Raw genomic sequence first — 13,692 nt, forward strand, 5'->3', positions numbered from 1 at the left:
ACAAAACATAAATAAACCAAGTAACAACTAAGATAACTAACTATGTAATTAGATGTTCAAAATGTCGTCGGCCATACAAATGAAATCACGCTGCCATTGCCTGTAGTACAGGGTTTGTCCGGAAAGTAATTTATTGAGCCAATCGTTACAATTCTTTAAAAACTTTCAAAATAGGCTCCTTCTGCGTCGATGCAGCGCTGCCAGCGCGATTTCCAAGCATTGAAGGCGTCACGGAAGGCATTTTCCGGAATATCCTTGAGAGCCGCGGTGCATGCTGCTTGGATCCCCTCTGTCGTCTCGAAACGCTTGCCTGTTATTGGCCTTTTCAGGCGAGGAAACAAAAAAAAGTCCGGGGGGGGCACATCTGGGCTGTAGGGCGGCTGCGGAAGCGTTGGAATGCCGGCCTTAGTCAGGTCGTCAGTGAGCACTTTTGGGACCATCTTCGCACACATCTTGCGCATGTTCAAATGCTCCGTCACAATGTCATGAACCACAGATTTTGATAAATTTAACATCTGGGCAATCAAACGAATACTTAGTCGACGGTCTGTGTTCAAAACTTTGCGCACACGAGTCACACCTCTTCCCGGCCCTCCAAAAAGGCCTGGTGCCACCGAAACACACCACTTCTTGCTAAAGCGACATCTGGGTAAGCCTGCTTGATCATATCAAACGTCTCTGTCGCAGATTTATCGAGTTTCACACAGAATTTAATCGCGTACCTCTGCTCTAACGAACGCTGCATTTTCGGCTTGCACAACTCGCGCGAAAATGCCTGTTCTGACTCTCCAGGTGCTCGGAGACAACTGACCAGCCGCTCGTTTGTTAGCTAGGAACGCCCTCTACCGAATCCAGTCGGTGCGCGCACGCTCTGAAGTACAATCGCAACGGAAGAAAATCAATCCTATTACTTTCCGGACAAACCCTGTATACTTTCGATCATATAATTTCTTGTCGTGGATCTATTGGTTCAAGCGAGGTCTGAATATCTGGGTGGCCAAGTCCTAATGTGTCTGGCAACCATCATGTTGTAAAAGTGGCTATTCGACGACAAGCAATACGAAATATTTTTTCAATACAAAACATATTCAACCGCGATATTCTAATTTCTGTTCGTCCCTCGTATATTTAACGTTCTGATAGTCACGTTTCGAAACGTCGTCATGCAATTGGTCGCGTTCTCTCGTTTCAATAATTAATTATTATTTATAGTTTGACGTGATTTTTTTTTTTTTTCAAGTTCTGCCCACTTCATCGTTGCCCAGAAGCTACTACAACCTCCTATCTATCTCAGCTTTTAATAATCACCTTTTCATTAGGCTGGTAGTACGAATTGACGACGGCATTTTAATTTCACTGTGAAAATATCGCGAGAAAATTGATTCGAGAACGACTACGATTACTATAATTGCATCGTATTTTTGTTGTTTCCAATGTGGAGATGATAAGCAATCAATTAGAATGATAATTATTGAAATACCGCAATGGATATACTCAAAAATTGTTGGTTGTTGTTGCTAAATTGCAGAATTCTGGAAATAGTCCAAGAGCTAGTTAGCTACAAAAAACAGTAAAAAACAACATTCCCCGAATGGCATTTCTGGCTGTTCGTTCAGGCCGCAAAAGATAATTACAGCCAGTTATCCACGACGAAAAATATGCCGGAAAAACCAGACGCGACTCAAAGATTCGGAAAATCCCTACGAAAAAACCGACAAAGTACACGCGTAAAATTTTTTTCACGTGAATTTGGGGACCTTAACTAGGAGCGATGCATTAATGCCAGAAACGGGATCGGTCGGAAAACCCTCGCCAGAAACGATCCAAAATCAGTTAAAAAAAACGACATGGTACACGCGTGAAAATTTTTTTTGCGCTTCTAGAGACCCCAACTAAGAACGGCAAAACAGTGCCAGAAATGTATCTGGTCGGAAAACCTTTTAAAAAAATTAAATAAGGTCGACGTAAATTTAAAATCGATAACATTCAAAGTCGTTATAGTCCAGAGCTTTTTCATTGACACCACTAGAAATATCGTTTTCTTCTACTCCAAATAAAAAAAATCATCAGGGATTTTCCGAATCTTTGAGTCGCGTCTGGCGAGGGTTTCCCAACCTTTTTCATTTCTGGCATTAGTGTACCGTTCTTAGTTGAGGTTCTCACATTAGCATGCATCAATTTTCACGCGTGTACCTCATCAGTTTTTCCGGCACATTTTTAGTCGTGGAAACCTGGATGTAATTATCTTTTACGGCCTGAACGAACAGCCAGAAATGCCATTCGGGAATGTACTAAGTATTTTCTTACAGTTCACGAACTCAAACGCTGTTTTTTGTGGCTAGCTCCCCGTCTAAAAGTTTGTTCCATATGCAGAACTAGCAGCCGATTCAAAATAATGATCCCTTATAAAATTAACGCAACATATTGTGCGTCATTCGAAATTTTTATTTTTCCGGACCCAAATTTTCGGCGCAAGGACCCATTAAGACCTGGATGGGTTGCCAGTCTTCTGATTGACCAACCCTCTTCCAATTTAGTAATAATGGCAGCTTGATGTTTCATTTTCAGTTTCTTTGCATCTGATTACGAAAAATTTATTATTTATATATGAATTTGTATCGTTCAATTTATTTCGTTGTCTTATCATTCATTAACTTCATCATTTTATTATTATAATCTCAAATCTTTCAAGAGGATTCTTTTTTTTTGATAAATTCTTTGATTTTAGTTATTTGTCGGGATTTGTAGATTCGTTTTGGCTTTACAGCCACTCTACACGAATACCTAGAAGATATTTTGTACCGAATCAAAACAATTTAGCAACAAAAACATATAAAAGGGTCTAAAGCTGTGTCCACACTATGTTGATCGACGCCATTTTACTTTGTCGATCGACAAAGTCTATTAATTGACTAGGTCGTATCCAAAACCTTCTTTGGCGGCGACGGCGGTCCTGCTGACTACCAACTGTGTTAATGATAATTACAGCATCTTCTTCATCACTTATTTTTTTAATTATAAATAAATTAAAAACACTTCACTAAACTATAAGATGAATAACGATCGATATAGTGTGAACACAGCTTAAGAAATAAGAAATTATTTTGTGAATATGTATGAAAGTTTTCTATTAAAATATACCGTGTTATTTATTATTAATTACCTAACCTCTATCTTATAGAAAATGACATTAACGTAGGGTTGCCAGGTTGCCAAATCTAATTTGAGTAGAAAGGCATTATTGGGGATTTTGTATCATTATTAATACGGTACGACAAAAAAAATAATGAGATTTTATTATCTAAATGAAAAAAAAATAACCAAAAACTTCTTTTTTTCAAGTTAAACTATAGAACAAAAACAACTTATTCTGTTTGAGTTACACGGTAAAAATAATTATTCGTATTTTTCGTTTACCGAAATCCGCTTTAAGAGCTCAGTTTTTTTCGAATTGTATTTGTGAAAATGTTATAAATTAAATTATACAACCAACATTTTGGCAACAGTGTCAACATGTAGCCTATCCAGTAGAAAGCTGAATAATACTGACAAGTATTAAACGTAGAAATTCAGAAAAATAATTGTTTTCTAAACTAGATAGAAAGACCCTGTACTAAATTACAGTTTAAAAGACTTGTCTAGACTTATTTCTATTTTATGAAATTAAATTATAACTTCGCGTTTGTTTTGTGAATCGAACAGTCTTTTTGTGCTAAAATCCTTAACCTCCAAATTCATTTACTATGATTTCAGATTTATTGTGGAGCTGAAAGTTCTCATTCAAACCTCCATACGTCAATTATCTTTTTTAAAACGAATTCAACATCATTTAAGGCCAATTCTATAAATAAATCGAACACTAGCTCCTTTCCACAGGTGCAAGGTCATGATCAGGATCGCGTAGGCGTTGCCATGTGCCTCGACCGGCAAATTGCCGGCGTATAGGCATAATACGACCATATCGCTTTGCGCCGGTATCTCCCCAAAATCTTTCGACCTTCATTCATGATTTCAAGAATCGCCCCCTAAATCGTTGCCTTATTTACAAATTTATCATCAACGTTTCATATTTTGTTATGACATATTTGTAAACTATCTACTTCAAATACAATGTTTACACAAATAAATATTTTTTTATTCGATTGGAAATGTGATAAATTATGTTTGTTAAAAGAAAAATTCGTCTATTTAAAGTTTATAAACATTTTCTTAGGTTATGGCTGAAACAACAAGAAAGATATATATGAATCTGTCAATCGACGACGCTTACGAACCTCTTTTAAAAAAAGAACAGATAGAGTTGCCAACTTTCCTGCAATTTAGAATATTTTAGAAAAGTGAACAGTATTATATTCATTTAATGCTTAAAATACATATTTTTAGAGCTTCTCAGTCAAGTAATTAATTTAAAGTCTTTAAAAACTTCATACGTCTCACCACAATTATAACCATAACCCCATAACTGTCTAGTATATTTGACATTGACATATTAGTTCTGACACTACATTATTTTTATTTATTTGAGGCTGTACTGTACTGAACGCACTCTGACTACATAAAAGAAAATTGTGTAGTTGGCAACCATAGAGCAGATCGCATCTACAAAGACGATGTTGATCACGAAAGAATCAAAGAAATAATAATGTTGAAACTTAAATTGGGTACAATCCTCATATTAAAAAATCTTATCCTTCACAGACAGAGGCAAAATCCGAAGAAAAAATGACTTGGAAAAGTTGAAATTAGTACCGATGTCTGTGATTCAATTTCCAAACAATAAAAAGTTAGGTTAAGTTAATTTAGTGAGAAACTTTTAGTTAATGCCACTTATGTTTAGCTATTTTAATTTATTTGAATTTGGTTTTATTTTCAACAGAATTTTAATAACTGATTAGTAAAACAAAACTAATGAATAAACAATTAAATTTATTTATTATGAAAACGTCCAATTTCAAAATAAAACAAACTGTCACCTGTCAATATAAATCTAGAAATAATACCTCCTCGAATTATTTCTCAACAGTTGAAAATTAAAAATAAATTTGACAACGATGTATTCGGTTATAGATCGCTCGAGGGGGTTGCCATGGCGACGGATAATACCTGTTGAAGATGCGTACGTCATCGGCGGTATTGACGTCACGCAGACACATGTTTGCCCTTGCGAAGCTGCTGTTGCTGCTAGAAGCGCTGTTTTCGTATTGTCAACTTATCCCTTTAACGAGTTCTCAATATATTAAACAGAATTTATCTCAGAAAATATAACATACGACATGTTTAATCCGAAAGTGACACGCTAGAAATTTGGGATAATGACGTATCAACCCATCAACGTCTTTTAATTAGCTTTCACCCTAAGTTTATTCCAAGCGATGTTAACGTTTTCCAATCACAGCGCGATAATGTTATTTCAAAGTCTAGGTCAGATTGGATTTCTAGTGAAAACTCCAGAGAAAAGCGCCGTTGCTACGGCAACCGACGCTTTGACGTCATTATCAGTCGATAGCTCGTCTCCGGTATCTTGACGTCACCCAGAATATGCTGTGAAAATACCAAAGCTAACCGGCAAGACGACCTTGAATATTCTTTTCGATGTATTTGTCTTGAACAGTTATTTAATATAGTTCCGAAATTGTAAGCTACATTTCAAATTTGTAATTATGTAGTCAATTAACGAACGTAACCTAGAAAATTGACTTAACAATAATTGAATCAACAGCAGTTGAAAAAATAAAAAAGAAGAATCTATAAATTGTTTTATGACGTTAGCCGAGCGGTGCGGTGTCACTACGATTTCTGTAACATTAAATCGAACTACGCTTTATAATTTATCTATGGTCGCTATAGATTCATGAAAGAATTAAGTATATACGAAATTTGAAGTATTTATTGCGATTTTATTCCAAAAAATGATTCATTTTATTAGGACAGAGGACATATTTCATAATCAGTTATATTACTAGCACTTAAAATCCATTTTTTATAGGTAGATATTTGAGTCATAACAGTAGGACTTTTCCCGCATGAATCGGACCATAGAATAATACCTTTCAAACAATTATCTACGATGGCTTGACCGCCGAAATCCCCTGCGCAAGCGCTGATATGTTCTAAGTTTGAAATACCAGCGCAAAACATATATAACGTAATATTTGGAAAATCTAGAAAACATTCACTTCTGGAAACCGCCGAAACTTCACCCCTCTGTAATACATCGGAATAGCTCCCATCTGGTTCCATTGCGCCCCAACCAATCAAAGCCACCTCTGCGTTTACTGTAACATCACTAATATCTTCAAAAGGCAACATTGCTGGACGTAAATTATCATTTAATTGAATGCTTGTAGTAAAATGAAGTAGAGCTATGTCATCTTCGTGAGTTTGTCTATGGTAATTTGGATGTATTATAAAAGATTCAACATTCACTTTAACACCTGAATTTGATGCAAAATTTGTCGTACCCCCTTGTACTGATAAGTCGGTAGAATGAACGTCAAGACAACTTGCAGCTGTAAGAGCCCAATTTTGGTTTATCAAAGACGCGCCACAAAAATGGATATCTTTATATCTCAACGATAGTTGGGATTTGTAGAGGTTGATGTCAGTGTCCGTCCCTCCTGAAATTGCTGTAAACCAAAAAGTGAATTTACTATCAGAAATAATTACTAATAATCATGAAAGATATTTGAAGTTTTTAACTATTGAATCATTTCACTAAAGCACAGCGACATCTACTAGTCAATAGCCGTATATTACACTACAGGTAACTGTAACTTTCATATTTTATTCCTATTGTTCTTAATTAAAAGTGAATTAATATATTTCGAGTTTATATCTAATACAGTCTCTAAACTTAGACATTCAGATCCAAAATCAAAATGTTAGTTTCTTAATCTTAAATACTCAAAATAATTACTAAATTATAAGTTTCCAATTCTCAAGTATGGCGACATCTACTAGTCAATAGACGTATATTACACTACAGGTGACTGTAACTTTCGTATTTTATTCCTATTGTTCTTATTTAAATGTGAATTAATAGATTTCGGGTTTCTTTTTAGAGAAGTCTCAAGACTAAGCCATTCAGATCTGAAATTAAAATGTTGGTTTCTTAATCTTAAATACTCAAAATAATTACTAAATTATAAGTTTTCAATTCTCAAGTATGGCGACATCTACTAGTCAATAGATGTATATCACGCTACAGGTAACTGTAACTTTCATATTTTATTCCTATTCTCCTTAATTTAATGTGATTAGAGTTCGGGTTTATTTCTAGTGCAGTCTCCCCACTAAGACATTCAGATCCAAAATTGAAATGTTGGTTTCTTAATCTTAAATACTCAAAATAATTACTAAATTATAAGTTTCCAATTCTCAAGTATGGCGACATCTACTAGTCAATAGACGTATATTACACTACAGGTGACTGTAACTTTCATATTTTATTCCTATTGTTTTTATTTAAATGTGAATTAATAGATTTCGGGTTTCTTTTTAGAGAAGTCTCAAGACTAAGCCATTCAGATCTGAAATTAAAATGTTGGTTTCTTAATCTTAAATACTCAAAATAATTACTAAATTATAAGTTTTCAATTCTCAAGTATGGCGACATCTACTAGTCAATAGATGTATATCACGCTACAGGTAACTGTAACTTTCACATTTTATTCCTATTCTCCTTAATTTAATGTGATTAGAGTTCGGGTTTATTTCTAGTGCAGTCTCCTCACTTAGACATTCAGATCCAAAATTGAAATGTTGGTTTCTTAATCTTAAATACTCAAAATAATTACTAAATTATAAGTTTCCAATTCTCAAGTATGGCGACATCTACTAGTCAATAGATGTATATCACGGTACAGGTAACTGTAACTTTCATATTTTATTCCTATTCTCCTTAATTTAATGTGATTAGAGTTCGGGTTTATTTCTAGTGCAGTCTCCCCACTAAGACATTCAGATCCAAAATTGAAATGTTGGTTTCTTAATCTTAAATACTCAAAATAATTACTAAATTATAAGTTTCCAATTCTCAAGTATGGCGACATCTACTAGTCAATAGACGTATATTACACTACAGGTGACTGTAACTTTCATATTTTATTCCTATTGTTTTTATTTAAATGTGAATTAATAGATTTCGGGTTTCTTTTTAGAGAAGTCTCAAGACTAAGCCATTCAGATCTGAAATTAAAATGTTGGTTTCTTAATCTTAAATACTCAAAATAATTACTAAATTATAAGTTTTCAATTCTCAAGTATGGCGACATCTACTAGTTAATAGATGTATATCACGCTACAGGTAACTGTAACTTTCATATTTTATTCCTATTCTCCTTAATTTAATGTGATTAGAGTTCGGGTTTATTTCTAGTGCAGTCTCCCCACTAAGACATTCAGATCCAAAATTGAAATGTTGGTTTCTTAATCTTAAATACTCAAAATAATTACTAAATTATAAGTTTCCAATTCTCAAGTATGGCGACATCTACTAGTCAATAGACGTATATTACACTACAGGTGACTGTAACTTTCATATTTTATTCCTATTGTTTTTATTTAAATGTGAATTAATAGATTTCGGGTTTCTTTTTAGAGAAGTCTCAAGACTAAGCCATTCAGATCTGAAATTAAAATGTTGGTTTCTTAATCTTAAATACTCAAAATAATTACTAAATTATAAGTTTTCAATTCTCAAGTATGGCGACATCTACTAGTCAATAGACGTATATCACGCTACAGGTGACTGTAACTTTCATATTTTATTCCTATTGTTCTTATTTAAATGTGAATTAATAGATTTCGGGTTTCTTTTTAGAGAAGTCTCTAGACTAAACCATTCAGATCTGAAATTAAAATGTTGGTTTCTTAATCTTAAATACTCAAAATAATTACTAAATTATAAGTTTTCAATTCTCAAGTATGGCGACATCTACTAGTCAATAGACGTATATCACACTACAGGTGACTGTAACTGTCATATTTTATTCCTATTGTTCTTAATTAAAAGTGAATTAATATATTTCGAGTTTATATCTAATACAGTCTCTAAACTTAGACATTCAGATCCAAAATCAAAATGTTAGTTTCTTAATCTTAAATACTCAAAATAATTACTAAATTATAAGTTTCCAATTCTCAAGTATGGCGACATCTACTAGTCAATAGATGTATAACACGCTACAGGTCACTGTAACTTTCACATTTTATTCCTATTCTCCTTAATTTAATGTGATTAGAGTTCGGGTTTATTTCTAGTGCAGTCTCCCCACTTAGACATTCAGATCCAAAATTAAAATGTTGGTTTCTTAATCTTAAATACTCAAAATAATTACTAAATTATAAGTTTTCAATTCTCAAGTATGGCGACATCTACTAGTCAATAGATGTATATCACGCTACAGGTAACTGTAACTTTCACATTTTATTCCTATTCTCCTTAATTTAATGTGATTAGAGTTCGGGTTTATTTCTAGTGCAGTCTCCCAGCTTAGACATTCAGATCCAAAATGATAATGTTGGTTTCTTAATCTTAAATACTCAAAATAATTACTAAATTATAAGTTTTCAATTCTCAAGTATGGCGACATCTACTAGTCAATAGACGTATATCACACTACAGGTGACTGTAACTGTCATATTTTATTCCTATTGTTCTTAATTAAAAGTGAATTAATATATTTCGAGTTTATATCTAATACAGTCTCTAAACTTAGACATTCAGATCCAAAATCAAAATGTTAGTTTCTTAATCTTAAATACTCAAAATAATTACTAAATTATAAGTTTCCAATTCTCAAGTATGGCGACATCTACTAGTCAATAGATGTATAACACGCTACAGGTAACTGTAACTTTCACATTTTATTCCTATTCTCCTTAATTTAATGTGATTAGAGTTCGGGTTTATTTCTAGTGCAGTCTCCCCACTTAGACATTCAGATCCAAAATTAAAATGTTGGTTTCTTAATCTTAAATACTCAAAATAATTACTAAATTATAAGTTTTCAATTCTCAAGTATGGCGACATCTACTAGTCAATAGATGTATATCACGCTACAGGTAACTGTAACTTTCACATTTTATTCCTATTCTCCTTAATTTAATGTGATTAGAGTTCGGGTTTATTTCTAGTGCAGTCTCCCAGCTTAGACATTCAGATCCAAAATGATAATGTTGGTTTCTTAATCTTAAATACTCAAAATAATTACTAAATTATAAGTTTTCAATTCTCAAGTATGGCGACATCTACTAGTCAATAGATGTATATCACGCTACAGGTAACTGTAACTTTCACATTTTATTCCTATTCTCCTTAATTTAATGTGATTAGAGTTCGGGTTTATTTCTAGTGCAGTCTCCCCACTTAGACATTCAGATCCAAAATTAAAATGTATTTTCTTAATCTTAAATACTCAAAATAATTACTAAATTATAAGAAGTTTGTACTTCTCAAGTGTGGCGACATCTAGTACTTAATAGCCATATATTATGTTATAACGTGTAGATTACATCAATTATTCATATTAATCATACAGATAACTGTAATTTTGATGCTGTTATAAATGTTATTAAAAGAGCACAAATTCGCCATATTTTATCCGTAATACTATAAACAAATTTACGCTTGATTATATTTCGGCTTTATCAATAGTTTATTTCTAGTACAGTCTTTATACTTAGACATGCGGATCAGAAATTAAAGTGTAGATCTCTTCTATACTTGAAACTAATAATCATAAAAATTATTGTATCGAAATGTAGCGACATCTACTACTATTCGATAGCCATATATTACACCGTAACGTGTAGATTACACCAATTATTTATATAGAGCTTACTGTAATTTTACAGTCCTCTGTAATGTAACTTATACGTTACAGCATTGAAAAGTAGATGTCGTCACACTTCAATAAAATGATTCAATCTTGAATAATAAATTTAAAAAATGGTAAATCTTTCATCCTCTCCTCTCTTAAGGAAGAGATGATTTTTAATTTTACGTTGTTCTAATAAATTTTCGAATTTTGATACAGCACCGCCATCTCACGCTTACTCTCTATAAGTAAATATGTAATTACTTTATTTCCGTCTTATTGAAAATTAGACAATTTCAGATAGCTGGTGGGTAGTGAGTCAAACGCGATAATATTCGCAACTCTCAACAGTTAAATCAACTTACAGTAATTTTAACTTGGCTGGGAGGATAATCTACGGATTGAGCCTATTATGAAAAAGAAGAAGAACATATAACAATTATAGTCTTCCTTTTCCGTGAAATCCCAATTATTTGATTTTCATTTAATTCTACGCCCTATTTAATTTTACTCAAATCAGATGAAATGAGATATTTACTTCGACCCTTGCCGATGCAACACAACCATTGTTTTGTGGAAATAACTCTCAAGAAGCAAAAATTCTGGTATTTTAATACACAATTTATAATACAGAGAGTATTCAGTGCAATAAATAATTATTTATTGTTACTTCACATTTGTATTGACAAGTGAATTTTAAATGAGAATACGGTATAAATCATCTCTATTTGAATTAAATCTGATCATTAGCAAAAGGAAAGTTATAAATGGTATGGAACATTTTAAATTGAGCTCTCCTATTATTATTAGATGAATCAGACGCAGAAGAGCATTAAATTCATTTTCTCATTATTTTTCTGGTGATATATATAACCGAATTTGATCGAGAAATCAGGGTCGATTTACCCTAGCTGGAGGTAATGGATATTTAGCATCTAAATTTGAAGATACAGTGGCTATTTCATCAATTTTTGTAACCTAGAAGTACTTCATTTAAATTGAATAATTTTATAATAACTTACCTTGAGTAGACGCAATTATTGTTAAAAATATATACAGGTTCATCATATTGATGCTTTTACTTGAAGAAAGCAAGTCAACTTATGAAATAATTTATTTTTTCAATTGCACTAAATATTATTAATTTGACATAAATTTAATTTATAGAGAAGATTATTAGATATAAATATATTGGGACTCAAGTGTGTCAGAAAAGGAATTATAAGGATTATATTATAATAAATAAATAAGGTAATAAATAATAAAGTAACTGTAAAGTACGACTCAAATAGGAAAATCACATGCACGTCATACATGACAAAGAGCGTAAGAATATCCTCATCCATTTTGTTCACTGTATTTTTACTACATTGGCATACTTACAAGTACAAACATACATACACAGCAGTTATATTAAACAAAAAATATTATAACCTCTTCAAGGAAACAAAACATTATAAATTGATTCCTTTTTGGTTACATACCTATAGTCATTATGCATACTTATATATAAATTATAATTTATTATTCCATAATGTTTAGTATGAAACCAGTAAAACACTTTATACTTATTGCGTTGTCATTATAAAGTATACAAATTTCCAAATCTACTTTCAAGTCAGTGAAAGTCATTTTTATATGATATAGTGAATATCTTTTATTATTATATATTGAACAGATATTACTTAGTTGGTAACTATGTTCAAAACAAAAATTACTTTTTCGTAGGGTGAATGTTATTAGTTTGTAATCAATAGCCAAAGGGCTTTTAATCCGTGTATCAAATTAAGGGACTTCTGTTTATGGTAAATCAAAAAACATACCCTAAGATAGTTTTATACATCAAATGTTTTCTATTGCAATTTGTAAAATCAATTTCCAAAAAATGATTTTCACACAAACGAAAAAGCAACAAGAATGACAGAATTCTTGAAGAAACTAGCGAAAACGACAGTCTTCATGGAAAAAGCAACAAGAATGACAGAATTCTTGATAATTTGATTTTCAACATAAAATTTTACAAAAAGTTTCCCATTTAGAAACACACCAGGAGAGCATTTGGGAAATCGAAAAAATGTTTATTTACCTTTCTTTCTATATATTTACTATTGCAGCCTGGAAATTTACATCTATGCTCTGTCACCTACCTTCAAGTCCATCTTGAAATATTCAAATGATCGAATTATATTTTGGAATAATTTGAAACTGTATTAAGCTATGTTTATGTACATTCAAATTCAAGATCAACTTTGATATAGTTGGAAAATAATAAGACTTGATAAATAAAATTTCATGGTTTCTGAAATATTATATTGGTTATTGCTGATTGATTTTATAGAAAAATTTTAATTAACGGTTACAAAGATATGGAAAAAAAAGTTACCGAAGTCATAAAGAAATGCGATCAACTTTGACAGACTTTTATCTTGAAAAATAAAGGTAAAATAATCAAATTTTCATGGTTTATAAATAAATATGTTAGCTATAGGTAAAAAATTTAAATGAAAGGTTTGGAAGATATGGACGAAAAGGTGAGAGGAATATGACAGTTCTTGAGTTAACTTTTCAATTTTAGTAATTTATGACTATCAAATATGAATAATAACTGGCCTAAGAGTCCAAGAAACATTCAATCAATGAATGTTAACTAATCGATTTACATATTTAAAAATTTTGAAGCGGTTTTAGTCAAAGTGGATTAAGTTATGTTTGTGTACATTTAAATTCATGATCAACTTGCATCATAGAATCATCACCATACCAACGACGGTCTTTTAATGGGTTGGGACAAACCTTACATAACCAATCTATAAAAAAAATGTAAAGAATGAGACTTGGGTATTGGGAAAGAGATAAAATGAAACACACTAAC

The 13,692-nt window shown here is 32.1% G+C and overlaps 1 protein-coding gene across 1 annotated transcript; it reads right to left on the reverse strand.

Moving 5' to 3' along the window:
• Positions 1-4,909: 4,909 nt before the first annotated feature.
• Positions 4,910-11,956, reverse strand: LOC130447336 (trypsin-like). The gene is made up of 2 exons (XM_056784101.1): positions 11,843-11,956; positions 4,910-6,626 (listed from the first exon to the last, which is right to left on the reverse strand). Exons 1-2 carry the CDS (start codon positions 11,886-11,888, stop codon positions 5,923-5,925), a joined length of 750 nt encoding a protein of 249 aa, XP_056640079.1. The 5' UTR covers positions 11,889-11,956; the 3' UTR covers positions 4,910-5,922.
• Between the last annotated feature and the right edge of the window lie 1,736 nt (positions 11,957-13,692).

The sequence above is a fragment of the Diorhabda sublineata genome, chromosome 8 (assembly GCF_026230105.1).
Source record: "Diorhabda sublineata isolate icDioSubl1.1 chromosome 8, icDioSubl1.1, whole genome shotgun sequence".
NCBI classification, from domain to species: Eukaryota; Metazoa; Arthropoda; class Insecta; order Coleoptera; family Chrysomelidae; genus Diorhabda; species Diorhabda sublineata.